The sequence below is a fragment of the Camelina sativa genome, chromosome 14 (assembly GCF_000633955.1).
Source record: "Camelina sativa cultivar DH55 chromosome 14, Cs, whole genome shotgun sequence".
Lineage (NCBI taxonomy): Eukaryota > Viridiplantae > Streptophyta > Magnoliopsida > Brassicales > Brassicaceae > Camelina > Camelina sativa.
This window is the reverse complement of record NC_025698.1, coordinates 13,604,972-13,631,937: the sequence shown is the minus strand read 5'-3', so window position 1 is coordinate 13,631,937 and position 26,966 is coordinate 13,604,972. Positions and strand designations below refer to the sequence as shown.

The 26,966-nt window shown below is 40.0% G+C and overlaps 4 protein-coding genes across 6 annotated transcripts; 3 read left to right on the top strand and 1 right to left on the bottom strand.

Annotated features, from left to right (window-relative positions):
- On the top strand, positions 9,886–11,324 carry LOC104741364 (F-box protein At5g25290-like). Its single transcript, XM_010462212.2, has one exon. The coding sequence runs from the start codon at positions 9,980–9,982 to the stop codon at positions 11,123–11,125; it is 1,146 nt and encodes a 381-aa protein (XP_010460514.1). The 5' UTR covers positions 9,886–9,979; the 3' UTR covers positions 11,126–11,324.
- On the bottom strand, positions 11,371–15,117 carry LOC104743558 (alpha-mannosidase I MNS5). Its single transcript, XM_010464623.2, is given in 15 exon segments — positions 11,371–11,523; positions 11,723–11,835; positions 11,963–12,063; positions 12,175–12,260; positions 12,351–12,432; positions 12,555–12,587; positions 12,589–12,667; positions 12,822–13,001; positions 13,533–13,581; positions 13,779–13,961; positions 14,115–14,214; positions 14,298–14,359; positions 14,439–14,504; positions 14,594–14,636; positions 14,808–15,117. Coding segments are annotated over 15 exon segments (1,479 nt in total). The 5' UTR covers positions 14,957–15,117.
- LOC104741365 (protein EXECUTER 2, chloroplastic) lies at positions 15,228–19,079 on the top strand. Its single transcript, XM_010462213.2, has 11 exons — positions 15,228–15,673; positions 15,784–15,900; positions 16,001–16,066; positions 16,490–16,596; positions 16,678–16,759; positions 16,956–17,642; positions 17,780–17,906; positions 18,000–18,166; positions 18,269–18,343; positions 18,590–18,682; positions 18,767–19,079. Exons 1-11 carry the CDS (start codon positions 15,356–15,358, stop codon positions 18,872–18,874), a joined length of 1,947 nt encoding a protein of 648 aa, XP_010460515.1. The 5' UTR covers positions 15,228–15,355; the 3' UTR covers positions 18,875–19,079.
- On the top strand, positions 19,488–22,284 carry LOC104741359. Of its 3 annotated transcripts, none has more exons than XM_010462206.2 (3): positions 19,488–19,679; positions 20,006–21,809; positions 21,908–22,106. In XM_010462206.2, the coding sequence occupies exons 2-3, from the start codon at positions 20,038–20,040 to the stop codon at positions 22,104–22,106; spliced, it is 1,971 nt and encodes a 656-aa protein (XP_010460508.1). In that variant the 5' UTR covers positions 19,488–19,679; positions 20,006–20,037. The 3 variants fall into 3 exon arrangements, with proteins under 3 accessions (XP_010460508.1, XP_010460507.1, XP_019091397.1); XM_010462205.2 differs by having other exon boundaries at positions 19,489–19,679; positions 20,000–21,809; XM_019235852.1 differs by lacking the exon at positions 19,488–19,679 and having other exon boundaries at positions 20,038–21,809; positions 21,908–22,284.

Below are 26,966 nucleotides of genomic sequence, written 5' to 3'. Positions count from 1 at the left end.
AAAAAAAGTATGCAGTCATGAACGAAATGTCGTCGCAATACTGTCTACTTTTCTTAAGATCCAAAGATAACTGCCTCATCTTGAAGTTGTACGTAAGATCCATCCCCACATCGATCGGGCAAGAGACAAGCGAAAATAAAACACATTCTGGAGAAAGCATGGGGAACATATGAGTTCAGGCTTGTTGATGTAGTATGTTCTCAATATCAAGTATAGGAAGGACTCGTAGTGCATTCAACAAAGTGTCTTCTAACTCCACTATACCCCAATAATATTTTGATCATTCAAATGGGTACGTGCTAGCTACTAGTCTAGTAGAGGATTTGAATAGATTATGTGGCGTCTATGTATGCTCGATCCTTTGCTTAGTGGGAGACTAGAGACAAATGTCATACATGATGCATAATTTATCTAGGGGATGCAGCTAATAAACGATAAAGATAAAACAAAGAGATGTATAATCTATATATAATAGCAAACTCATTTTTTTGTCATCTTTCTAATCCAACGGTTGAGGTTAGTCTTTATCTTTATCGAGGGGCTGTGATTTTTTATGTTTGCTAAAAGTCACTAAACCAAGAATGTGTCTTTCAATCGCAACCTTTTGTTCAAGTTTATGTGAAGCATCACCTCTTTCTACTAAACCAAAAGATGTGTCTTTCAATTGCAACCTTTTGTTCACGTTTATGTGAAGCATCGCCTCTTTTTATTCTCATTTTTCACCACCTTTAATTGTGCCTCTTCATACTGATTTATATACCTAAACGTAAACAACCATGAAACAAAAAGTGGTGTTGTTCCCTCTTCTGAAAGTTGTATTAGTTTTCGTGAATTGTGATTCCTTTTGTCACAACCTCGTCGTAGACTCACTTCTGACTAGCGACACGCAGTCGGTTTTGGTTGCGATTCTTTATTCTCACAAGGCACACCTTTTCACAGTTTTGATTTTATTCCGTTTTGTCTAGTAGCATCTTAAAAATTCGTTATTCCTCCTGAGAAACTTCATATTTCTCACCTTTAATTTTTGTTGATTCATAAATTAGGAAAGTAATGTAACCACATGATAATTAGATATTAAGCCATGTAGATTATAAATATCGCCTAAATTTTCATACGAAAAATTTATTGGAGTACAAGAGTATATGTTTATAAGTTTAAGGTCCTCTATGTAAATATATATAAACCCTAGTCTCCCTCTGTTAGTATATATATGTCTGTAACCTCTCACATTGTATAATAAGAAAGATATTCATTCCTTATATGGTATCAAAGCCCAACGATCATAACCTAAAACCTAAATTTTTCTTTTCACGCCGCCTCCCTACAACTCCATGCAATGGCTACATCAAGCAATACCTCTCCCTCCACTGGTGATGTTATCTTAACCTCGACGCAGCCTCTCTTCAACGTCAACACTGCCAATGTCACGAAACTTACCGAAACCAACTACCTCATGTGGAGTCTGCAGATCCATGCCTTGATTGATGGTTATCAGCTTGCTGGTTACCTAGATGGATCTACTCCTCCACCTCCTCCCACGGTAACAACGGCTGACTCCACCACACCAAATCCGGACTTTGTCTTCTGGAAACGTCAAGACCGTCTTCTCTACAGCGCCTTACTTGGTGCCATGTCGCCTTCCGTTCAACCTATGGTGTCACGTGCTCAAACTGTTGCTGAGGTTTGGGAGACTCTTGCTGACACTTTTGCCAAACCAAGTCGTGGCCATGTTCAACAGATTAAGAATCAAATCAAGGTATGGACGAAGGGTGGTAAATCTATTGATGAATATGTTCGTGCTCTTGTTGTTCGCTTTGATGAACTTGCAGTTCTTGGTAAACCTCTTGATCGTGAAGATCAAATTGAGAAGATCCTTGAAGGCCTTCCCGATGATTACAAACCAGTCATTGACCAGATTGAGAGCAAAGATGCTACTCCCACCGTCACCGATGTGCATGAGCAACTCCGCAACCGTGAATCTCGACTCCTTGCTGCTGCTGCTGCTCAACCTACTCCGTTTCCTGCGTCTGCTAATATTGTTCAACACCGCCAAGCTTGCCACAACACCAACAATAACAACAACAACAACTCCAACAGGAACACCAATCGGTTTTCCTCATCTCAGCAGCGAAATAACTATGGTAACTGGTCACACAACACCAACAACAACAACAGTCACTCCAAGCCATACCTTGGTAAGTGTCAAATCTGCAACGTTCATGGTCACAGTGCTCGCCGCTGCCCTCAGCTTAACTCGTTTCAGTCCTCCTCACAACGACAAACGAGTCCCTTCACTCCATGGCAACCTCGAGCCCACATGGCTGTACTCGACAGTGGAGCAACGCATCACATAACCTCCGATCTCAACAGCCTATCCCTTCACCAACCATACAATGGTGGCGATGATCTAGTCATTGCTGATGGCTCCACAATGCCAATCACTCATATCGGTTCTATATTACAACCCTCTCAAACTCGTACTTTACTATTAGATAAAGTTTTATGTGTTCCCAATATCCACAAGAGTCTTATCTCTGTGTACCGCCTTTGCAATGCTAACCAAGTATCTGTGGAATTCTTTCTGGCATCTTTTCAGGTGAAGGATCTCAGTACGGGGGTCCCATTACTCCAAGGTCGGACAACTAATGAGCTCTATGTATGGCCAATGGCGAATCCCAAAGCTGTTGCAATGTTATCTTCTGCTGGACCAAGATCGACCCTCCTCTCATGGCACTCTCGTTTAGGCCATCCCTCACCTCCTATTCTTAATAATATTATTTCGAAATTTTCTCTTCCTGTTGCTTCTTCTACTCCAAAACCTATGTCATGTTCTGATTGTTTCATTAATAAAACACATAAACTCCCTTTTTCACAATCTACAATTACCTCCACCCGTCCCCTTGAATACATTTATTCCGATGTTTGGACCTCCCCTATACTTTCTCCAGAAAATTACAAATACTACCTTGTTCTTATAGACCACTACACTCGATACACATGGCTTTATCCACTAAAACGTAAATCTGATGTCCACACTGTTTTCACCGCCTACACAGCTCTTGTTGAAAACCGTTTCCAAACACGTATTGGCACCCTCTTCACAGATAATGGGGGCGAGTTTGTGGCCTTGAGGAGCTTTCTATCATCCCATGGTATCTCTCATCTGACGTCTCTGCCGCACACTCCCAAACACAATGGACTCTCGGAGCGAAAGCATAGACATATTGTGGAAACATGCCTAACGCTTCTCTCCACCGCATCGGTTCCCAAGGAATATTGGCCATACGCCTTCACTACTGCTGTGTTCTTAATTAACCGGATGCCAACTCCTGTTCTCGACATGCAATCACCATTTCACAAGTTGTTTCGTATGCCACCACACTATGAGAAACTCCGTGTTTTTGGATGCCTTTGCTTCCCATGGTTACGACCGTATGCTCCACACAAACTGGCGGACCGCTCCCAACGGTGTGTGTTTCTTGGTTACTCTTCTACTCATAGTGCTTACTATTGCTTTCACATCCTAACAGGTCGTCTGTACACTTCACGCCATGTTCAATTTGATGAACAAACTTTCCCGTTTCGTGACTTGTCTCCCAAGTTACCACCCATGCCGTCTCCTACTCCGACATTATCACCACCGACGTCCGTGTTACCTCTCTCACCGTCGGTTCAGGCACTACCTCCTACCATACCTCCACCGGACTCTTCCCACCCTCACCCTGCTAAGATGGTTCCTGAACGTGATATTCGTTTCACATATCACCGGCGTTCTCACAATACTACGACTACAAATCAGCCAGGCCCATTAACACAAACTGAGGCCCAACATCATTCCCTAGTCCAGCCCGGTCCTCTACAGCCCTCACAAGCACCAACGTTGTCCTCGCCTTTGAGTTTGGGATCCCACGACTCCGGTCCTCACCCCCGTTCATCATCGACAGCTCAGGTATCACCTTCTAACTCTCACTCTTCTTTGTCCCCATCTCCTTCGTTGAACTCGGAGCCCACTGCTCCACACGATAATGAGACGCGACCTACGTCTCAGCTTCACCCACTCACTAATGAGCCCACTGCTCGAACTCAAAATGAGTTGCGACCTACAACTCAGCATCAACCACAACACCAACCCCCACCACGCCAAGCCAATCCCACTCAACCACCGATCCCAAATAAAACAGTTGAACCACCACAAAATGACAACTCGAGCCAAAAACAGAATCACAAAACCAAACTCTAAATTTTCTTTACATGTTACAGCATCTCCTGTAACGCCAAAAGAACCGACGACTATTGTTCAAGCGCTGAAAGATCCAAACTGGAGTCCCGCATGTTCTAAAGAATACGATGCATTGAATATCAATCATACGTGGGACTTGGTGCCTCCTAATGCTCACCAAAACATTGTTGGTTGCAAATGGGTCTTCACAACAAAATTTCTTGCCAATGGTGAACTTGATCGTTACAAAGCACGCTTAGTGGCCAAGGGTTTTCATCAGCAATACGGCAAAGATTATGCAGAGACTTTTAGTCCCGTTATCAAGTCGACTACTATCCGCCTTGTTCTTGATGTTGCCGTGAAGAAATCTTGGTCGATCAAACAACTCGACGTCAACAATGCCTTCCTACAGGGTGATCTAACTGAAGAGGTTTATATGTCCCAGCCCCCAGGATTTGTTGACAAAGATAGGCCTACTCATGTTTGTCGCCTTCGCATACCTATCTATGGGTTGAAGCAAGCTCCTAGAGCATGGTACATGGCTCTTAAGCAACACTTACTTGACACTGGCTTCATCAACTCCCTTGCCGATACGTCTCTCTTCATTTGCGGTTCCGGCTCTTCAATTACCTACGTCTTAGTCTACGTTGACGACATCATCGTAACAGGTAATAACACTTCTATTGTTTCAGCTGTCCTTGACTCCTTCTCACGCCGTTTCTCCATCAAAGATCCCACTGATCTACATTACTTCCTCGGTATCGAAGTATCACGGACATCAAATGGTCTCTACCTCATGCAACGCAAATACATCATGGATCTCCTTCACCGCAATAACATGCATCAGGCAAAACCAGTCTCCACTCCCTTACCAGCCTCACCAAAGCTCATGATAGCCTCGGGTACGCCTCTCGCCGATGCCTCTCAATACAGGTCTGTTGTAGGAAGTCTTCAATACCTATCATTTACGCGACCTGATATCTCGTACGCTGTTAATCGACTTTCTCAATTCATGCATCGACCCACTACTGACCATTGGCAAGCCGCCAAACGTGTCCTTCGGTATCTCGTTGGCACTCCTACACATGGTATCTTCCTCCATGCGAACTCACCTATCCTGCTTCATGGTTACTCTGACGCTGATTGGGCCGGTGATACTGATGATTACGCTTCAACAAATGGTTATCTCATCTACAATGGTCGTAATCCTATATCTTGGTCTTCTAAGAAACAGAGAGGTGTCGCTCGCTCCTCCACTGAAGCCGAGTACCGAGCTGTCGCCAACACTGCTGCGGAGATCCGCTGGCTCTGTTCACTCCTCACTGAACTGCAAGTACAGCTTCCCTCGGCACCGGTGATCTATTGTGACAACATCAGAGCTACATATTTATGTGCCAATCCCGTATTTCACTCTCGTATGAAGCATATTGGTCTCGACTATCACTTTGTGCGGGATCAGATACAAACACACAAGCTCCGTGTCTCTCTTGTCTCAACACATGATCAGCTCGCCGACACACTCACTAAACCACTTTCACGTTCGAAGTTCCAGCATGCGTGTGTCAAGATTGGCGTCACCAAGCTTCCTTCATCTTGAGGGGGCTTCCTTCATCTTGAGGGGGCGTATTGGAGTACAAGAGTATATGTTTATAAGTTTAAGGTCCTCTATGTAAATATATATAAACCCTAGTCTCCCTCTGTTAGTATATATATGTCTGTAACCTCTCACATTGTATAATAAGAAAGATATTCATTCCTTATAAAATGATGTTATAATGAAGAAAGATTTTTTTCTTTAAACTTTCAAAAAACGTGAGAATTGGGTTGTACATACTTCAGATTGTTCATAGTAAAAGGTTATTAATTACGATGTGAGATTTATCCACTGTCTCACCATCTCTCATTATCGTATCTTTTGTTTGATTTACTTCTGCAACAGTATGGGAAACGGAAAGTTTGGATTTTGTTATCCCTTTTGGGTTTACTTGAGTTCTCTGTTTGTGTTTATGTTGTGGTTTAGTTATTTACTCCTGATTAGAGAAGTTGAAAAGGTATGATAGCTTTTTAGAAGTAGGATATACCAGAAGGGGGCAACATTACTGTGTCATGATGGAGACATTAAATAAGATTTTTTTTTTCTTACATCACGCTAGGAAGTTGTGTTTTAAATGATTTCACTCTTTATAATGGGTTAAAACAGAATTTGCTAACAGATTGGAATTCTGTTTCAGGTCAATCACACCGTATGTTGATGTTCCTCTCGCCACTATTGCCTATTCTGATCGCTGGGCTTATGAAGGCCAACTTTCTTAATCAATAGCTTAAAAAGCATTTGATCTTCATTCTGAACCCCTCTGAGCTTGCATCATATCAGAACGTTGGTTAGTATTTTTTCCTGAATTAAAAAACCTACATATCTCTTGTGCCCATTGATACGTCTACTATTTTGTTTAGAGTGTAAATCTTAGGTTTTCAATTCTTTTAGTCACCAATTATTTCTATTAAAATATAGCGCTGTTTTGACAAGGTATTGACGTTACTATTACATTTTTTCTTTTTTAAGAATGATGTGTCGAGCATAATCAATTATGACGAGGTGAAGTGACGATAATGAAAGAAAAAGTGAAATATATTTAACAAGCATGTTAAATTTGGTTATATTTGTTACAACATTGTAACAAATATTATTTTAATTGTGAAGCAAGGCCATTTGAATTTAATGATTTAGGTTAGCTATCAATATAATATAAAACAAGTTTTTTAGAACATACAAACGGCGATGAGAAGGAAAGCCAAGACGCTGAGGAATATGTTTCTTTAGTTTTTCTTTACATCATCTCAATGAATGTTCTGATTATATGGCTATATGTTTTTATCTCAAAACAAAACAATTGTTTTCTACTATTATGTACTTAACTCTTCAATTTTTGATCCAAAAAAAAAAACTATTCCATTTTGAATATTTTAAAATCTAAATCAATGGGACGAGAGTGAAATGTTGCTTCTAATCTGCTAACAAAGAGTTTCAAAAATAAAAGAACTTTTAGATATGTTACATCATGGTCGCAAGTCACAACATCACATGAACAACTACATTGATTTAGGTCCGAATGGTAATGATGTATTTGATTGTGTGTGACAAAAAATTGATAGTACAGTACGGTTCAACTGTGGTTCATGCGGAGAGAAATATATTTACGGGACAAGTGCGGTTTATACCGAATTAGCACTACAAAACAATTTTTCATTGGTGAAAAGAATAATTGCGGTTCATAAAAAACTTATATATATTGTTACTATAATATTTGTATGACTAGATTAGTAAAAATATAAATAATTAATATAACTGCAAACTTCTATATCTTTTGTGTTAATTAAAAAAATATTTAGAACCATAAATACCCAAATTTTATTTAAATTAAAATTTAGCTTCTTATGTAAATATTTTTGTACCCAATTAATAATATTATTCATAAGTTATTAACATTTTGGTTATTTATTTTTTTATTTTTTATAATTTAATAGAGAAAGAAGAGAAAAAGAATATTTTTTTGTAAATTTGTTTTGCCACAAAATAAAAGAGAGAGAACGTATATATGTATTAAAATTATTAAAAAACATTGTAGTATCGTTGCAGTTTCAAATCCGTTGGGTAAAAGGCATTGTTGATTATAAAGGCGGTCCAAGGCAAAAAATGTTAGATAAAACTGTGAATTACTTTTTTTTTTCAAAAAACGCAAATTAATAATTTTTTACATGAATGGTGACTTTACCCGAGTTTCACAAAAACATCTTCCAAAAAAGCTTTTATGATGTCTCCATTCACAACCTTAATCTATGGTTTAGTTTTGGTCCACTTCAGATGGTTTATATAGCCAGCCTATGGGGAAAGTGTGGAATCATTTTATTCTAATCAAAGGTGCTGTTTATTCATAGTATTTTTTGTATGTTTAAAACCTTATACCAACAAACAAAATGCCTCTTTGTTTTTAAAAGATGTCATTCTCTATTAACCATACCAAAGATTTCCTCATCTTCAATGCTTGTGATTCATCATATACGTCATTTTTTGTTATATATTTTAATTAGGGTGCAGCCACCATTGACCCACGGTTTCAAAACTCATTGCAGGTTAGCCATTTTATCCGACTTTGTTGTTTACACACGCTCCTACTTTCTTCTTAGGCTAATAAACCAATTGCCTCTTCGATTTCAAAAGTTTTCATTCTCCATTTGCCATACTGTTGGGGTTGGATTTCGACGGTAGGCAGGCCCATAGGAGAAACCCAATAAAGGTTGGTTGTAATGATCATTGTCAGGTCCGTTATGAGCCCAAGAAAAGGATCCGTTTTGGAGGCGCGTCGAGTCAACTGCGAGACTGCGGAATCACAAACCAAGATTTTCAGAGGAAATAGTTAGGATATTGTTTTGTGTTTAAATACGGGAACTTAGGTTGAGGAAGGACATGAAACCTTGATCAAGTACAAGAGAAATATTCAATACAAAAATTCAGTTCGCTGTTCTTCATTGTTTTTTTTTTTGTTAATTTAAACTTAAAGTCTGCCCAAATCTCGTTTCATTTCCAAATCAATTTATTTGTTGTTTATCGCATCAACACATACCAAAAGATATTTCATCTTCAATGGTTGAGAATCTTCATTTACATTATTCTTTGTTTATACATCCTTAGTTGGGGTGTAGCCCCCACCCCTCTATTCACCATTGCCCCACGACTTCAAATTGTAGGTTAGACATTTTATCCGACTGTGTTGGTCACACAAACTTCTACTTATTATTCTTATAGATTAGTGGGTTTAGTGGGCAATCAATTACAAATTTGCTAAATGCCAGGAAAGATTGAGAGGTAAACATGTAATTTGGCTTAATATTTCAAACGAAAGTAATTTGCTCCTTTCAATTTCGATAAATGTTTTCCCTTTTGCATAACTAAGTGGCAATTACTGTAAATAAAGCCAACATTTCAAACATTTTAAAAAACTTACTCCTCTTTTAATTATAAGAAGATACCCACATCGATTATATCTTCCAAGTATTAATTTAGGCAATTGATTGTGATTTCTAATTTTTCATAGATTTATACTTTTAGTCAATTTGGTTGGTTGTAGACTTGCAGTTTTGTTTTTTGTTTTTTGGCAAACATTGCAGACTTGCACCTATGAACTCTTTCTGTGTGCTTCTCTTATTATTTTTTGTAAATTTTGATAGAACAATGATTTAAATTTTGTTTTATGTGAATATCTTTCAAAATTGATTATCTGAGTATGATTCAAGAAGCCTTGATTCAGATATGTTTAACATTATTTTTTTATTGTCATTAAATCGATTTTATATATGCAACAAATTTTTTATTTAATTAATTTGGTTGATTCATCTTAGTCATTGTTTCTGATTTTTATACTATGCAATTAAAGGATTACCATAAAATTTACACTCAAAATGTAAAATTAATAATGTTAGTCATTTCAAGTTTTTTACTTTCCTGTGCGTTAGGACATCCTAGTTATCCTAATATTAATTCAGTTCTACGTACGGTTTTTAATTAAATAAAACTTTAAACAGACGAGATAGTAGTATCCGTCCTGATGGAGAGATGTACGCTGAAACGACAGTTGAGTTGTCCGGATCGTGACTCTGCAAAGGCCCTTTCTTTCTCAATCTTTATTTATTCAGAAGTCGAGGTTATTAATAAGAAAAAGAAAAAAATTAAAGAGACGGAGGAGTTATCCATCCGTTCTGAAGATGGACAGACCTACGCCGAAACGACGGTTGAGTAGTCCGGATCGTGAGTCTGCAAAGGCCCTGCGTTCGAGTTTGATTCTGCAGCCAAAAGGCGGATCTCCGTTGCTGATGCTGTCTCAAGAAAAGGCGGATGGTTGTCGTGTGTACAACCCAGCCGATGATACGGTTTACGAGACGAAGAGTGACCTTTCAGGGTATCGATTCGTGGCAAGCTCCGGTAAGTGGTTTCTGGTGATAGATTCTCGATTGAAACTCTATATTATAGATGTGTTTGGCGAGGAGGAGAGGATCGATCTTCCAGGACTAGAAACATTCGAGGGTAGCCATTTTAAGATTGAGCGAGTAGGAGAAGATAAAATCAGACATGTATCATTCCGTACTTTATCTCGTACGCGTCCTTCTACTGCCGAAGATGTGAGAGGTCGTTTGTGGGTCGAGGACAAGAAAGGAGGAGACTACGTTGTCTTGTGGCATTTCGAAAGGAGCGAGTACATAGCGTTTTGCAAGAAAGGGGATGATCATTACCGCGAGATTTCAACACGGGACGATGTTCGCTTGGAGTTACGAGGCGTAAAAGATATGCTCCTTAAAGGTCACGATCTTTACATCTTTGCCACCCGTGATTTCGTTCGACACTTGGATTTGTCTCGACGGCACGATGGTTTCAAGGATGTATCCCAGAACCATAGGTTTCCAATGTGGGAGCCACCTCTTAGTAGGGATGAAATGGAAAGAATCAACAAATATAAGATGACCTCATCTAACGAAAGCATTGCTGTTACAAGGTCTGGTGAGGTTTTGGTTGTCTATACTTACGAGCTAACCTCAAAGGATAGGGTGTTCCACCTGTACAAGAGGGATCCTAAAGATCTTGACCCGACTACTTATGACACCATGCTTGTTGAGGTACATTCTCTAGGTGATGAGGCCCTCTTTTTGGATTTGGGTATCACCGTGCCTGCTGACCATACCCTTGGTATTGAGCCTAACTCCATCTATTTCACCCGCGGTAATCGTATCCGTCACGGCCAAACTTCATCCCTCGACATCTGTGTGTTCAGTCTTACAACAAAGACCATCAAACGCTTCCCCAGTCTCTCCAACTTAAACATCAAGGATGCTCAGTGGTTTCTTCCCTCCTCTTGATTCTTTCGTTCCTCATGGTTTCCTCCCTCGGCCTTGCTCTGTTTCTTTCTGCTGCAAACTCTGGTGTTGTTGACACACATTTCCGACTCTACTTTGTTATCATCTTTTGCTTTTGATGTATAATCTATGACATATTGCGGTGGTGTTTTAATATCTTTGACTTTATGTTCCAAATTTCACAACCATCACTTCAGGTCAACATCTGCATCAAGAGATTGTTTTCGTTTTGCACGATCTGNAAACTTTTAACAGACGAGATAGTAGTATCCGTGTTGCTCGTCAGGGACATGGACATGGCAAGCACTCTCTCTGTGTTGCTCAGGACGTCTAGAGTTGAGAGCTTTCGATGGACATACTTGCAGTGACAATGCGCTAGCTCCACTTTCCCATGCCCCTCTCTGCATATTTGCAAGTTCCTAGTTTAGCCAGAAGCAGAGGAAGGACTAAATAATGCATTAAGACTCGATTTGGTTCTTTTAATGCCTACCCTTCTGTCTATCAACTAAAAAATATCATTACTATGCAGTGTAACTAAACTAACTATGCATACAAGTCTTATTTCTTCAAACATGAACAGAGCTGGATCAAGTGACTGACCTTTGAAAGCGTCCAGTTGCCTGAGAAATAACTTTTTGGTACTTTCTCATGCCAGGAGCTCACAACCTGAATAGGGTGGCCCTCGATTTCACCAACATCTAGGTACCATGGATCTGCAAAACGAAGGAACAAAGGAAGAATATAGGTATCTATTGTCAACGGAGAGGTGCCACAAATCTGGCTCTTCACATAATAAACATTCAGGGTGAGACAAGTAAAAAAAAAAAGACAAACAAAAACCTTTTGTAGCTTGGTATAGGTAGAACGTGGATTCTGCTAATTCAGGACGTAGTGGATAGTACTTCATTGTCGGATGTATCATTTGATGATCTAGTAGATACCTGAACAAATTTTTGTTCAGCGTCCTTTAGTCCAAACAGAAAACTTTAAAATGACAGAGAACTCAAGATCCAAGTAGGAAGCCAGCAAAGGAAAGACAATTAAAAACATACCTCTCAGGTAATACACCAACCTTCTCCCATACATGGAAAAACTCGCGGTGCGTTGAATTTGCAGCTGCAATATCTCCAGCGAGAACCTAGTAGCAAAAACTTAAGCATGAGAATCAGCAGATCCCCTTTTCAACTGTTTTTGTATGAAATTTAAAGAATCCATTCATTCATTATACCTGTAGACCGGGCCAAAACGCCTGAAGACTTGTGAGCTGCCAATAAGTTGGTTTCCCACTCCACATATTAGCTTCATGGTACCTAAACCAGATAAATAAACTCATTACTACATCGAGCAATTTTCAGTTTGAGCATTATAGAAGTCGTAGTGTCATATAAAAGAGAGTGTGGAAGTACATTTTTCCAGGCTAGTATATTATTACCAAAGCCCCTGTATGAAGTACTTTTGAGATGCCAGAACTAAACATTTGCCAGTAGTCTTCTTTTCCAAAAAGAATATAAGCCTTCAAGAGGTATTCATAGAAAGAGTCAACCCCTTTAGAAGACCAGAAATAAAATTACACATTAGAGATTGAAGAGCCAAGGCACAAATTCATTCCGCACATAAAAGTAAAATGATTTTGCAGCCATCTCTTAGGGAAAAAGACAAAGAATTGCTACTAGATTCCCTCTGAAAATGAACAACATACCAGCTCCAATGCTGGAGGAGTACTCCAGCCATTCCCCAGTTACCACATCCAGAGTCGTCCCAAGCAGATCTAATGAACTTCGCATCCTCCACAGCTGACGAAGCGCACGTAATGCAGCTGATTCAAACCTAGGGTCACCAGTGAGCCGTGACAGTGCTCCCATTTCAAGAATGAGAGAACCTGACGTGTAAAATGTATATTCCTTTCTGCTCCAGTCTTCGGCATCTGTGACAATCATGACCAAAATGGCCTTGGCTATTATGCTGATATGAAACAAAACACTAGATAGAGCCCTTCTTTCATTTTTATTCTGTGGCCATTAAATTAAATAAAAATTTTAACAGACGAGATAGTAGTATCCGTCCTGATGGAGAGATGTACGCTGAAACGACAGTTGAGTTGTCCGGATCGTGACTCTGCAAAGGCCCTGCGTTCGAGTTTGATTCTGCAGCCAAAAGGCGGGTCTCCGTTGCTGATGCTGTCTCCAGAAAAAGATGGTTGTCGTGTGTACAACCCTAACGACGATACGGTTTACGAGACGAAGAGTGACCTTCCAGGGTATCGATTCGTGGCAAGCTCCGGCAAGTGGTTTCTGGTTTATATTATAGNCATTTTAATAAATCTATGAACATATTCGGATAAACTAGTTTCACCAAAGAAACATATTGTGTTTAAGAATGTAAAAGAAACAAGGGAAAACAACATACATACCACATCCTGAAGTGCTTGTTTCAGTTGTCTCATTCTCTATTACTCCATTCTGCCAAAATATATTATTTGGGGTCAAAATTTCATTTTCCAAAAAAACTAGAAGCGCAAGCTCAAACTTAAGCAGGTAAAAGCATATAAACCTTTAAATAAGAATTCGATTAAAAGTTAAAACTATCAACGTGAATGTTCAATTTCGCATTAGATAGCCAGGATTTCAGGTGCATTCCATAAATGACATTTCAGTACCTTCAAATTAATCCATGCATATGGTAATCCTGTGGGTGTTTCAAACGCTGGTAAAAAGCGTTTTCCAAGGTCTTCGGCTAGTCGAAGAAGCTGATTATTGTAGGACCCCTGAATCAGCCTATTAGTTGGATCAATTGCAAGAAGATGAGCAGAGATAAGTCCTCCAAGAACTCTTATATTGCACTGCAGATCAAAAGCAAAAAGAGCACCAGTTAGAATCATCAAGTGCGAGTAATGGAACTTGGGGAAACATCAAGATTCTTGACACTCGACAGAATTTGTACCAAAGGGCAAATATATAAATAAAGCTTCGTATGAAGTGACTGGGTTATTTACCTCAAAAAGGTTGACCCGTGCATCAATATCGAATGTTAGATTATCTGAGAGCCAGTGAACTCCCTTTTCAAATTCTGAACTGTTTCCCAATATAGCAAGGCTGGGACAAAGGAGAATCATGTCAAACTGGTATTGAAAAGCTTTTTTTATTTAAGGGAATGCATTCAGATTTGTATAGCATACCTGGATAAGGATTCAACAAGTGTAACAGCTGATCCATTATAATCTGTTGGCAGGTGTTCAAGCTGGAAATCAGAAATATTGTCGTCAAGCTTCTGCTTCAAATCGCATAATGAAGCTGAATGAGCTAGTAATGTAAGTTACCTTGAGATTTCCAAGCTCACTGAGGGAGTCTGTGAAACTTTTTGTAAGAGGCTTTAGCTCATCATGCTGTCCGAAATCAGTACGCAATGTAACTCAAACACAGCAGCAGGAGGAATTCATCAACTTATAACAATAAGTTGAAGTAATGCACTAACCGGAAACGCATAAGTCATGTAGTTGTCATACGCATGATAGAACCTGTAAAACGAGAAATGAAGATTAGAAAGGAACCAAATGCAGACTAGTGCGCACCTCAGGACAAATTGAGAAAATTTCACATTTAAGTTCCACCTAACTACAGTATAGCTAATTCCTAACGAAGCTGAACAAAGAATTAATGAAGAGATTGAAATGAAAGACGCTGCTTACATCTGGCGTACTTTCTCTCGCATAAGTTTCTTCTTGGCTTCGAGATGCTGCTGAGAGGAGGTGTCGACGACGACGAGGAAGAAAGCGAGAGAAACAAGCAAGCAGAGGAAGAGACGCTTCTTGGGATGGAGGAGAGTACAAGACATCATGATCGATGATGAAGCTGTTTATATAAATAAGAAAGAAACCAATCAAATGAAAAAAAAGAGACGAATGAATGAAAGATGATTTTTTACGCATTCATCATCTCTCTCCTCCTCCTCCGCCACACTCCGCCGCGTCCGATCTCTCGGTTCGTCTGTCCTTGGGGATCTGTTCCCATTCTTACATTTACCCTTTTACCCTTTTCGAGCAGGCAACAAACAAAATCTTCAAATAAAATATTGAATATATCGTATATAAAATATCTGATAACTTGGCCATTGTGTGGCAAATTTACCCAAAGAGCCCTCAAATACAAAAATCATCTTCCCCTATCCAACACAGAGAGACAGGTCTTTTTGAGGTGTCGTCGAACCAGTAAAAAACCCTTCTAAGTTCGGTCTCTAATGGCGACAACTCATCATCATCCATGCCTTCTCGGTCAAAGAATCTCCGTTCCTCGATTTCACCACCTCTTCAGCCCTAAAGTTCCGGACAAACGCTCTAATTTCTCCGTATCTATCGGCCTACGACACTCCTTCGGCGCTTCTTCTATATCAACCTGTAACCCTAAAACACCGTCTCTGAGCTGTCTACGAAATTGCGCCGCCGTTGATGACGCAGATACTACCACGAGTTCGTCTGAGGATAAGTGGGATTGGGATCGTTGGAACCGTCACTTCTCCGAGGTTGAAGAAGTCGAGGCCGTTGTTTCTCTTCTCAAGGTTCTATCCATCTAAGCTCTCCCGCTTTTTTCACTCTGGTTTTGTTTTTTTTTTACTCTGGTTGGTGGTTATAGTTTTCTAATATTGGAGTCTTCTAGCTTATGTAACAGTCTCAACTTGAAGAGGCCGTTAAAAAAGAAGACTTTGAAGAAGCAGTTAAGTTGAAACAAGCCATTGCTGAAGCTACTGTTGATGATGCTGTCGCTGAGATTATGCGCCAGTTACAGGTTAGAGACTCTCTGTGTTTTTTTTTGTTTTTTTGGTAACATACAAAAACTCTCATGTAATCTTCTTACTTACATTTATATGATTTAAACTTCCTTGCAGACTGCAATAAGCGAAGAGCGTTACCATGATGCTTCCAGGTTATGCAATGAGACAGGAAGTGGACTGGTAATTGCGTTTTACCTTCTTTATATTTTTTTTGTTCTGTCTTGCTTAGCTTGTAAGATAGTAGTCCTAAACTCACATCTACACACCCAAAGTATACATAAAGTAACAAAATTCAAGATTTCACGTCTTAATGCGATGTAATAAGTGTTTATATACTTGTATGATATAGTCTTCGATGACATTTACTCACTTGAATCAAGAAAGAAGAAAACTACAAGAGTTGTTAAGCTAGTTAGTGATACAAAAAATGTTTCGTGTTTTGTTTAACTATTAAGTTTAGTTAAAGCAATATATGTTTTGCTGACATAAGTGAAGGAATACTGATGGTTTCACTGGTCAACCTGTCAAGATCATATAATTGCTTTTAAAGGGACTGTAGATTGGAATTTTAAAGCATTATCATGTTTCTGGTCTTCTACGTAGGTGGGCTGGTGGGTTAGTCGTCCTCGAGATTATGCGGAACTATTTGGCAGAATTGTACACATAACTCCCGGTGTTGGTAGGTTTATTGCCAAGAGTTACAGTCCAAGGTGAGACCAGATTATGCTGAGGATTTTAGTCTTTTATTTTAATTGTTGGTGGTAATTGAATCTCATAACTGCTTCATACAGACAGCTTGTGGCTGGAGCAGCTGGAACACCTATTTTTGAGATTTTTGTTGTTAAAGACAAGGACGGAGGATATATTATGCAGGTAATTTAAGCAAATCACATTTGTAGAAGTAATTAGCAGTTCTGGTGACAGTATATCCTTCTACCTTTGTATCTTGCATTATTGTATAAGATTAGTTGCTAGTCCAGTCACCCTTCTTGTCTTTTTCTTCTTCTTTAAAAGCGCTGATTAACCACTTCGAATGGATGGTGCTTGAATCTCATAACTGCCTTTTCAGGTAGTGTATTTGAGGAAATGCCTTTCCACTTCCGTGAACTCCTATTTAAGCGGACCGGAATCATCGAATGCCTCAATTGATGATCCATCCATTGGAGATTTGCGTGGAAGTGAAGTGAAGGTGGATAAAAAAGAAGATAAGCTAGTGAATGCTGGGGAACCAACTGAAGAAGGAATTAAACATGTGCTAAAATTTCTAAAAGATAAAATCCCAGGGCTAAAGATGAAAGTAATGGATGGTATTAAAATCCCTCAGGAAGAGATTGTAGGTAGTGATGATGCTACTGAAGAGCTGGTTGGAGAAGGCATTGAGGAAACAAATTCTTCTGATGAAGAAGAGGAAGAAGAAGAAGAAACTGACAGTATTGAGGAAATTTCATCCATGGATAGTGCAGATTATGAAAAGCATTTAAACACTAAGCTTGTCATCGGAGGGGTTCTACACAACATAGAGGATTCCTCTATAGATGATGATACTGATCGTGTTTCAGCAGATATAATGGATGCTAAAAGAGATTCCTTTATCTTGCATGTTCCTAGGGAAAAGGTGTTTGATTATAGTATGGTCAGAAGGCAATACAGAGCGCCCAAGGAACAAGTAACAGCTATTGCACCTCAAGGAATTTCAGATCTGATGCCACCAGAGGTTGCCAAGACGTTCTGGGGTTCAGAGAAAGCTTCTTTGAAGGTATATTGCTTGAATTCATACCATTTTTATAATGCTGAACTCTAGAATCAGATCAAGGAGTTTGTTATTATTTTAAACCTCTTTATGTTGTCGTGTTAATGTTTGTAAATTTAAAGAATGTTCGCTTATTGTTCTAGGTATCGAATTCTTTGGATGAGATGGTCAGGATTGGTTTCGAAAGTGTACAAGAAGGAATTTGTTTCTCTGACTATACATCATATAATAGAATCATAACTCCTGAAAGCAACCTAGACCCTTTTGACGGTAAGCATATTGTGCATTAGTCTTATTTTCTTTCTTTTGATTTGGACTATTTGTACAACGTAACATGGAATATGTTCTGAATTTGAGGTGCAGGCCTATATGTGGGTGCATTCGGGCCTTATGGCACCGAGATAGTGCAACTTAAGCGTAAGTATGGTCGGTGGGAGGATGCAGAGGGAAGCACCTCATCAGATATAGAGTTCTTTGAATATGTTGAGGCTGTAAAGTTGACAGGGGATCCAAATGTGCCGGCTGGACAGGTTATATATCTTTTTGAACAATGTTTTTTAATCTTTGTTTAGAAATCATGACACTTTTGTATGAGATGAAGAAACTAATATAGGTTCACAAATTCTTGGCAGGTGACATTTCGTGCAAGGATTGGGAATGGGAGTCGCATGACGGATCATGGATTGTTTCCAGAGGAACTGGGAGTGGTAATAATACTCTCCTCATCTCCTGAGCTTCAGTTACAGAACCAAAACAAAAGCATGCTCAGCCATGTAAATCGATAAAAGATCAAAAACCTTATGCTTAAGCTAAACACTTAACCTGAAAAAGAGTAAAAAAACGATCTAGTCTCCTATTGACCCAATAGCTTAGACAGACATCTCATGGGTTCCAACCACATTGACATATTTGAATCAAAAGCTTTTATTAAGAAGATGTTTACATATATGCAGCTTGCGAGTTACGGAGGACAAGGAAGAGTCGCCGACATTGAGTTTAAAAACCCAAAATGGGTCGCGGGAAAGCTATTAAAACTCAACGGAAAGGTAATGCGTAGACCACACAAAAGAGACAAACCGTCATTTATTATTAGTGTTTCGGGTTTTAAATGGATGTGGTTTTCTGAACAGGGAATGGGACCATATGTGAAAGGCGCGGATCTTGGATTTCTATATATTGGCCCTGACCCTGAGAAGAGTTTCTTGGTCCTTTTCAACCGTCTGAGACTGCCTGAGTGACCAAATCGTTAGTGATCAAAACGCCGTCTTACATTGTAACTAGAATCGCCTTTTCTTTGTTCCTTGCACTTTTAAAACCAAGATCACTTCGAGAGTGTTTAGAGTAGCAAGAACTTTTGTTTTAGTTTTTGGTTTTTTAGATATTTTGGTTTAATGATATAATTAACCAAGTTTAAACCAAATAGACTCTGGATCATTACGGCTTTGGTTGGGTAGGTCTTTTAATGTTTTTTTTTTTCCGGTTTGGTGCACATCAGTTTGTTTTTGTGTTCTATTAAGACAGGTTTGATCAAATATAATGAACATCCCTACTACAAGGTATCACATATAATTGAAAACAGTGGTCAACTATACCAAACTATCATCGTCATTGGCTAACGATCCTAACAACATCAAAAATGTATTATACGTTTGGCTAGACGAAAAAATAGGATAGTGCAAAGTGACATTTGGAAATCAGTTTCTCCAAAATTAGGTGAATCGGAAAAGTAAATGCAGTTTTGTGTGTGTGTGGCCCGTGACCGTAAGACAGCGCAATGGCGGCATTTACATTGGAGGAAAAAGAATAAACTTTTTTTTATTTATTTCTCTCTCTTCCCGCTCCTCCTCCCTCTTTTTTGACATTCCACCGAGAAAAAGGAGAAAAAGGAAAAAAAAAAAAAGGGGTTGAAATTTCAATTCTCTTTCACCCTTCCGACCCATTTCTTCTGGTCTTGTCATTTCTACAATTAGACTTCTCTCCAGATTTCTTATTCGTTCTTTGTCTCCTTCCGAGGATCTCGATTCCGACACAATCTCAAACAAGGTTAGATAACTTGTCTCTATGTTTCTCCTTTTGTCCCCTTTCGATTTCTTTTCCGCTGTATAATTCATCAATCTCTGAAAAACCAAAGTATTGCCTTTATCTTATAAATGGCTAATGTATCGTAATGAAAAGAGTCTGTTAAGAGAATTATATGTGCGGCGATTTGCGTATTTGGATAAATGATATAAGAGCCTTCAATGCGTTCTTTTTATATGTTTCAATTTGTGGGCTTGCTAAAGGATTTGCCTTTATTTATATTTCTTTTCGTTTTTTGAGTTCTTCAAGCTCCATTGATGATGATGTTTGGGTTACGGTTGTAGTTGCAGAGAACGCTGTTTTAATTTGGAGGAATTATAAAATGGAAGGAGGAAGAGGGTCTGTTGACGAATCGCATGTCGATCGAATGTTCGACACAACGATAGAGGAGCTTTGTAAGAATCTCTGCGAATTGCAAAGTTCTAACCAATCTCCATCGAGGCAGAGCTTTGGATCTTACGGTGATGAGTCAAAGATTGATTCTGATCTACAACATCTTGCTTTGGGAGAGATGCGAGGTATTGATATCTTGGAAGATGAAGAAGGAGATGAGGAGGAGGACGAAGTGGCAAAGCCAGAAGAGTTTGATATCAAGTCAAACTCTTCAAAGTTTGGTTTGGATGTCATTCCCAAAGATATGGAGAAACGAGTTGGTAAGAAGGATGTGAATAGATCGAACGTGGGAGTTGGTGGTGGTACGAGGAAGAAGAAAGTAGGAACTACCACCACCACCAAGTTGCAAAATGGAAATGAAGAGCCGTCATCTGAAAACGTAGAGCTGGCACGGTTTTTACTGAACCAAGCGAGAAACTTGGTTAGTTCTGGTGATAGTACTCACAAAGGTCTCGAGTTAAGTCATAGAGCAGCTAAGTTGTTTGAGGCTTCTGCAGAGAATGGGAAACCGTGTTTAGAATGGATCATGTGTTTGCATGTTACAGCAGCTATCCATTGTAAGTTAAAGGAGTACAATGAGGCAATCCCGGTTCTGCAGCGCTCAGTTGAGATTCCAGTTGTCGAAGAAGGTGAAGAGCATGCTCTTGCTAAATTTTCTGGTCTGATGCAGTTAGGTGACACTTATGCTATGGTGGGGCAGATAGAGAACTCGATATCTTGTTATACCGAGGGACTGAACATTCAGAAGAAGGTTTTGGGAGAAAATGACCCAAGAGTTGGTGAAACATGCAGGTACCTATCAGAGGCTCTTGTGCAAGCATTACGGTTTGATGAGGCTCAGCAGGTGTGTGAAACGGCTCTTTCTATACATAAAGAAACAGGTTTACCAGGTTCAATCGCAGAGGCGGCAGATAGAAGACTCATGGGTCTTATATGTGAGACTAAGGGAGATCATGAGAATGCCCTCGAGCATTTGGTATTAGCCAGTATGGCCATGGCAGCAAATGGACAAGAGTCTGAGGTTGCTTTTGTTGATACTAGCATTGGTGACTCGTACTTGTCTTTGTCTCGGTTTGATGAAGCAATTTGTGCTTACCAGAAATCTCTGACAGCACTGAAGACAGCAAAAGGAGAGAACCATCCAGCTGTCGGTTCAGTTTATATCCGTTTAGCTGATCTCTATAACCGAACAGGAAAAGTTCGAGAAGCAAAATCTTATTGTGAAAATGCTCTCCGGATATACGAGTCGCATAACCTAGACATATCTCCTGAAGAGATTGCAAGTGGTCTTACAGATATCTCCGTGATTTGTGAGTCTATGAACGAGGTGGAACAAGCTATTAGCTTGCTTCAAAAGGCGCTCAAGATATACTCTGATTCTCCTGGTCAGAAAATCATGATTGCAGGAATTGAAGCTCAAATGGGAGTGCTTTACTATATGATGGGGAAGTATATGGAGTCGTACAACACATTTAAGAGCGCTGTCTCAAAACTACGGGCAACTGGAAAGAAACAATCGACGTTCTTTGGGATTGCACTTAACCAAATGGGTTTAGCATGCATTCAGCTCGACGCAATAGAAGAGGCTGTTGAGTTGTTTGAGGAGGCCAAGTGTGTTTTAGAACAAGAATGTGGTCCTTATCACCCTGAAACACTTGGATTGTACAGCAACCTTGCTGGAGCTTATGATGCAATTGGCAGGTATGTACTTGTGTTGATTTCTCTTTCTCTCTCTTTTTTTTTTTTTGAACGTCCTCCTATTGACCTCAAACAAGTTTGTGATTCGGTTGTGATTATAGGTTGGATGATGCGATTGCCCTGCTAGGACACGTGGTTGGGGTTCGGGAGGAAAAGCTCGGGACAGCGAATCCTGTAACGGAAGACGAGAAGAAGAGGCTGGTCCAACTCTTGAAAGAAGCTGGTAACGTTACAGGAAGGAAAGCTAAATCCCTCAAGACTCTAATTGATTCCGATCTCACTTCCTCGGCTCTTCGTTAACGATATGTTACGTTTTCTTACTATTTGTAGAAATGTGAATACATTATTTTTGTTTTTGTGATTATGTTTGTGAAAGTGTTTTCCTTTCATTTGTCTTAATCCGGTGTAACTTGAATTAACAGGCTCACATATTTGTTTTAATTTATTGAATGAGAAGATCATTACCACTTTTAGACAACTTTAAAACTCATGTTTATCACACTTCCCAGCTCATGTTAATGATGTCAACAGAAGGCATTTTGTCTCAAACTAGTTGTTGATAAATTGAATGACTTGTAATTTTTTCGTAACAACATGTACACATTGATAAAGTTATAGGATCGACATTTGAATGAAGAAGATAAGTCTATTACTTTTGTTATTATTTTTCCTTAGAAAACTTGGTTACAATCCTGTTCATATTTATACTCTAAGGATTAGGTTTAACAAGTCACCTCAACCTCTAAACCCTTGAATCTATTGGTCAACATAATTTCCTGACTGGAACATCTGTAATTGCTTTTGAGACATTGCTTAACAGCTTCTTCATCTAGACTCTTCTTCTTTTTGTCTTGTTTTGTAGGTGGGATTGAGGCTTTCTTAGTGGACTCAAGATCCTTAGTGGGCTCTGGCTTCTGCTCAACGGATTTGGGCTTCCAAACCAACTTTGGCCAACTATCCTTTTGTTTTGTCCTTTTGCTGTCTAAACCAAAAGAGAATTCTTCTAGGGTTTTCGATTCTCTTTTGTCGTCTCTGTTGTACTTCTCCGAGGAATGAACCTCAGACTCAGATCGTTTATTAGCCCCCCGCAAACTTGGCGTAGGTGGCACAACGACGCCGAGTTTGAACCGAAGAGCAGCAAAAGGCCCTGATGGTAGCGATTTGGTGAAGATATCGACGATCTGAAACTGGTTGTGGATGTGAGTGACGACGATATTCCCAAGAGCTACCTGTTCCCAAACGTAGTGGTAGTGAGTCAGGAAATGCTTGGTTCGCTTGTGAAAAGCAGGATTCCCCGAGAGATATACGGCGGAGAGATTGTCACAGTAGAGATATGGAGTACGATGCAGAGGAATCCCCAGTTCCTTCATGATCTTGCAAAGCCAGGTAATTTCTGACACAGCCTCAGACATAGCTCTATATTCTGCCTCTGTCAAGCTTTTGGAGACAGTGTTTTGTTTTTGTGATTGCCATGAAATGATATTACTGCCCAAGTAGGTACAAAAACCTCCGATTGATCGACTTGTGGTTTTACAGCCTCCATAGTCGCTATCACTATAGACTTGAAGCCGGAAGTCTGTATTTTTGTTGAATGAGATGCCCATTGTAATTGTCCCTCTAATGTATCGAAGAATTCGTTTCAGGAGGTGAAAGTCTAAGACCGTCAGCTCATGCATTCTCTGACAAACAAAGTTGACAGCGAACTGGATGTCTGGACGGGTCAGAGTGAGATATTGGAGCTTGCCTGCTAAGCTTCGAAAGTAAGTGGGATTGTCAAAGAGTGGTTGCAGATGTTTGATTTAACCAAGAGTTTGTGGCAGAGGAGTTGGCATTGGGGCACACTCGGACATTCCTGCGACTGCAAGAAGATCCTTGGCATACTTTTGTTGCGAGAGAAACAGACCACCATGGTGGAAGTGAGCTTAGATTCCTAGAAAATAGCTAAGTTGCCCCAAATCTTTCATCCTAAAGCGTTTGTTTAACTCACTTAGTAATGTCTCTAATGCTTGCGAGTTGTTTCCAGTTATAGCCATATCGTCAACATAGAGAAGCAGGAAGATGATGTCCTTTCCATTGAAGTAGTAGAACAGTGATGGATCGGACTTGCTACAACAGAAGCCAAACTCAAGGAGAAAGGTACTAAATTTGTCAAACCAAGCCCTCGGTACTTTTTTTAGACCATAGAGTGCTTTGTGTAAGTGACAGACATAGTCTGGTTTTGCAGGATCAACAAAGCCAGCCGGTGAAGTCATATAGACCGTTTCTGTCAAATCACCATGCAAAAATGCATTCTTCACATCCATTTGTTTTATTTCCCAGCCCATAACTGTTGCTGCATGAAGAACAGATCTTACTGTTGCTGCATGAAGAACAAATCTTACTGTTGCTGTTCTCACAACCGGACTGTAAGTTTCAAGGTAATCTATACCTTCTTCCTGGTCATACCCTTTCGCCACTATTCTTGCTTTTAACTTATCGAGTGAACCATCTGCATTGAGCTTTGTTCTAAATACCCACTTACTGCCCAATACATGCATGCCAGGGGCTCGAGGAACAAGTGTCCAGGTTCCTGCCTCTTTACAATTACCATACTCTTCTCCCATAGCTCCATTCCAGCCTGGATGCTTCAGAGCAGCACTAACCGTTTTTGGTTCAGGGTTAGAAACTTTCCAGGTAAATAAAACATACCTTGGGTTAGGTTTTCTTATTCCTGCTTTTGCTCTAGTAACCATCTTGTGGCCTGGTGTTGACACAACTGTGTGTGTAGGAGAAGGATCTTCAATCGGTTCATTGATTTGAGTGGATTGCTGAGAAGTCGTGTCAATGGTATTGTCAGCCATTGAAGTGTCAGTCGAGACTGAAGGAGATGCATCAACAGAATCATCCTTGGAGTGAGAAGATGAAGGAGAGTTGTTGCCTATAGGAACAGGATCAAAGCCTGCCGTACACCCAGAACTCTCCTTATCAACCACAGGAGGTGAAACTGAAGTCATCAAAGGTGGGAAATCTTGTTCGTTGTAAGTAAACTGATCTGACTATAGATGAGGAAATGTACCATTGACAACATTTGACTCGACTGAAGACTTCTCTTGTGTTGCTGTGGGTTTCTGACTGATAAAGCTTTTGTTCCAGGCTTGCAAGAGTGGTGTACACAGAGTTTGCTTAGAGGATGAGACAATGTGAAAGGGAAATTCCTGTTCAGCAAACAAGACATGTCGACTGATGAAGACACGCCCAGTAGATACAAGTAAGCTCCTATATCCTTTATACTTTTCATTATAACCAAGAAAGACACACTTCAAGGACAGCAAGCACAACCAAACACTCGTAGTGATGTGTAATCTGGCTTTTGACCATGCAGGGCTTCGTAGGGACTGTGATGATCAGACAGAGTACAAGTTGGCAGCAAATTAACAAGGAAGTTTGCCGTGAATAAAGCTTCCACCTAGTATCGATAAGGTACTCTACTTTTACACATCATTGCTAAGCCTAGTTCAATCAGATGCCTGTGTTTTCGTTCTGCTAGACCATTTTGCTGTGGTGTGTGAGGACATGAGATTAGTTGTTGAATCCCGTGTTGTTGAAGGTGACTCACAAATTTAGTACTTATAAATTCTCCACCACCATCACATTGAAAACTGCCAATTTTATTCTGAAACTGATTTTCCACTAAAGCTTGAAACATAGTGAATACTGAAAAGAAGTCTGACTTTAACTTAAGTGGATACAACCAGCAGAAGCGAGAGAAGTTATCTATGAAAATGACGTAATACTGAAATCCTTGCACTGACTTTATTGGTGCAGGTCCCCATAAGTCACAGTGGATGCGTTGAAGAGGCCTTGAGGTAGTCGTGCTCGAAGGACATAAAGGTAATCTAGTGCTTTTCCCAAACTGACATGCTTCACAAATGCCATTGGAGCTTTTATTAATGACTATTGCTTTTGTTGTGGACAACTTCTGAAGAACTTGTTGACTTGGATGCCCCAACCTCATGTGCCACACATCTTCAGAGGCTGAGTGTTGACGAGAGGAGTAAAGAGCTGAGTGATGAACCAGAGAGTCCTTCAGAGTATAGAGACCTTCGTTACTGTTGTTTCCCAGAGCCAGAAGCTTCTTTGTTGCCTTATCAAGAATTTCAACATGGTCATCATCAAATTTAACAGAACATGGATTGCCCTTGGTAAGTTTCGAAACTGATAACAATGATTTTGCAATATCAGGACAAACTAAAACGTCCTTTAGAGTTAGCTTACCTGAGCTTGCTGGCAGACTGGTAGATCCCGTGTGAGTAATAGGTAGAAAGTCTCCATTACCAACCATGACAGCATCTGACCCAATGTATGGGCTTGACTGTTGTAGGTTGTGATGAGAGTTGGTGATGTGAGCAGTGGAACCGGAGTCAGGAACCCATTCATTGCCGGAGTGATCAGTGACATCAGTGATTCTCATAGCAGTTAAGGCCAGCGGGAGCTCTTCTTGGCGATAATTGTTGTTGTACCGATGCCAACAGGAAAAAGCAGGGTGACCAGGTTTTCCACAGATTTGACAGATGACTCTGGTGTCTGTGTTCGAGGAGCTACCAGCCTTTGGTAGTGAAACCTCCACGACCTTTTGATCCACCAGAGCGACCATTGCCTCTTCCTCGACCAGAGTAGTTAGTGAAGAAGGCCAAGTGAGGGGAAACATCAACCGAGGTGTTATAGTTGGATAGCCTGTCTGCAAATGTAATCAACCGAGAGGCCACATCATCGAAGGTAGGAGGTGGTTGAAGATCAATCATTCCTTCGACTGACACTTTCACAGGCTCATATTCTCTTTCTAACCCTCTTAACGCAGCAAAAATTTTCATCTTTTCAGGAACAGGACTACCTATGGACGCTAGCTGCTCACAAACATTCTTGATGTCTCTCAGGTAATCACTCATAGGTTTATCTCTTATCTCAGACCCTTGTAATCTACCTTGCAGTTCGAAAAGACGAGAGGAAGATACCTTGTTGAAATGGTTCGCAAGAGCTAACCACAAGTCTGTGATGTCTTGGTGCTAGATACTTCTGCTAGGATGTCTTCAGAGAGAGAACCGAGTAGCCATGCTCGCACGATCTGATCTGCTCGGAACCACTCACCATAGTCTGGATTTGGAACAGTTGTAGCTTTGCTTG

Excerpts from the sequence above, each read along its gene's own strand:
- LOC104741364 (XM_010462212.2), top strand. The coding sequence starts at position 9,980 with ATGGACAGACCTACGCCGAAACGACGGTTGAGTAGTCCGGATCGTGAG.
- LOC104741365 (XM_010462213.2), top strand. The coding sequence starts at position 15,356 with ATGGCGACAACTCATCATCATCCATGCCTTCTCGGTCAAAGAATCTCC. Across the intron at positions 16,760-16,955 it reads ACGGAGGATATATTATGCAG|GTAGTGTATTTGAGGAAATG; the intron begins GTAATTTAAGCA and ends CTGCCTTTTCAG. Across the intron at positions 18,344-18,589 it reads TTCCAGAGGAACTGGGAGTG|CTTGCGAGTTACGGAGGACA; the intron begins GTAATAATACTC and ends ACATATATGCAG.
- LOC104741359 (XM_019235852.1), top strand. The coding sequence starts at position 20,038 with ATGGAAGGAGGAAGAGGGTCTGTTGACGAATCGCATGTCGATCGAATG. Across the intron at positions 21,810-21,907 it reads GCTTATGATGCAATTGGCAG|GTTGGATGATGCGATTGCCC; the intron begins GTATGTACTTGT and ends TTGTGATTATAG.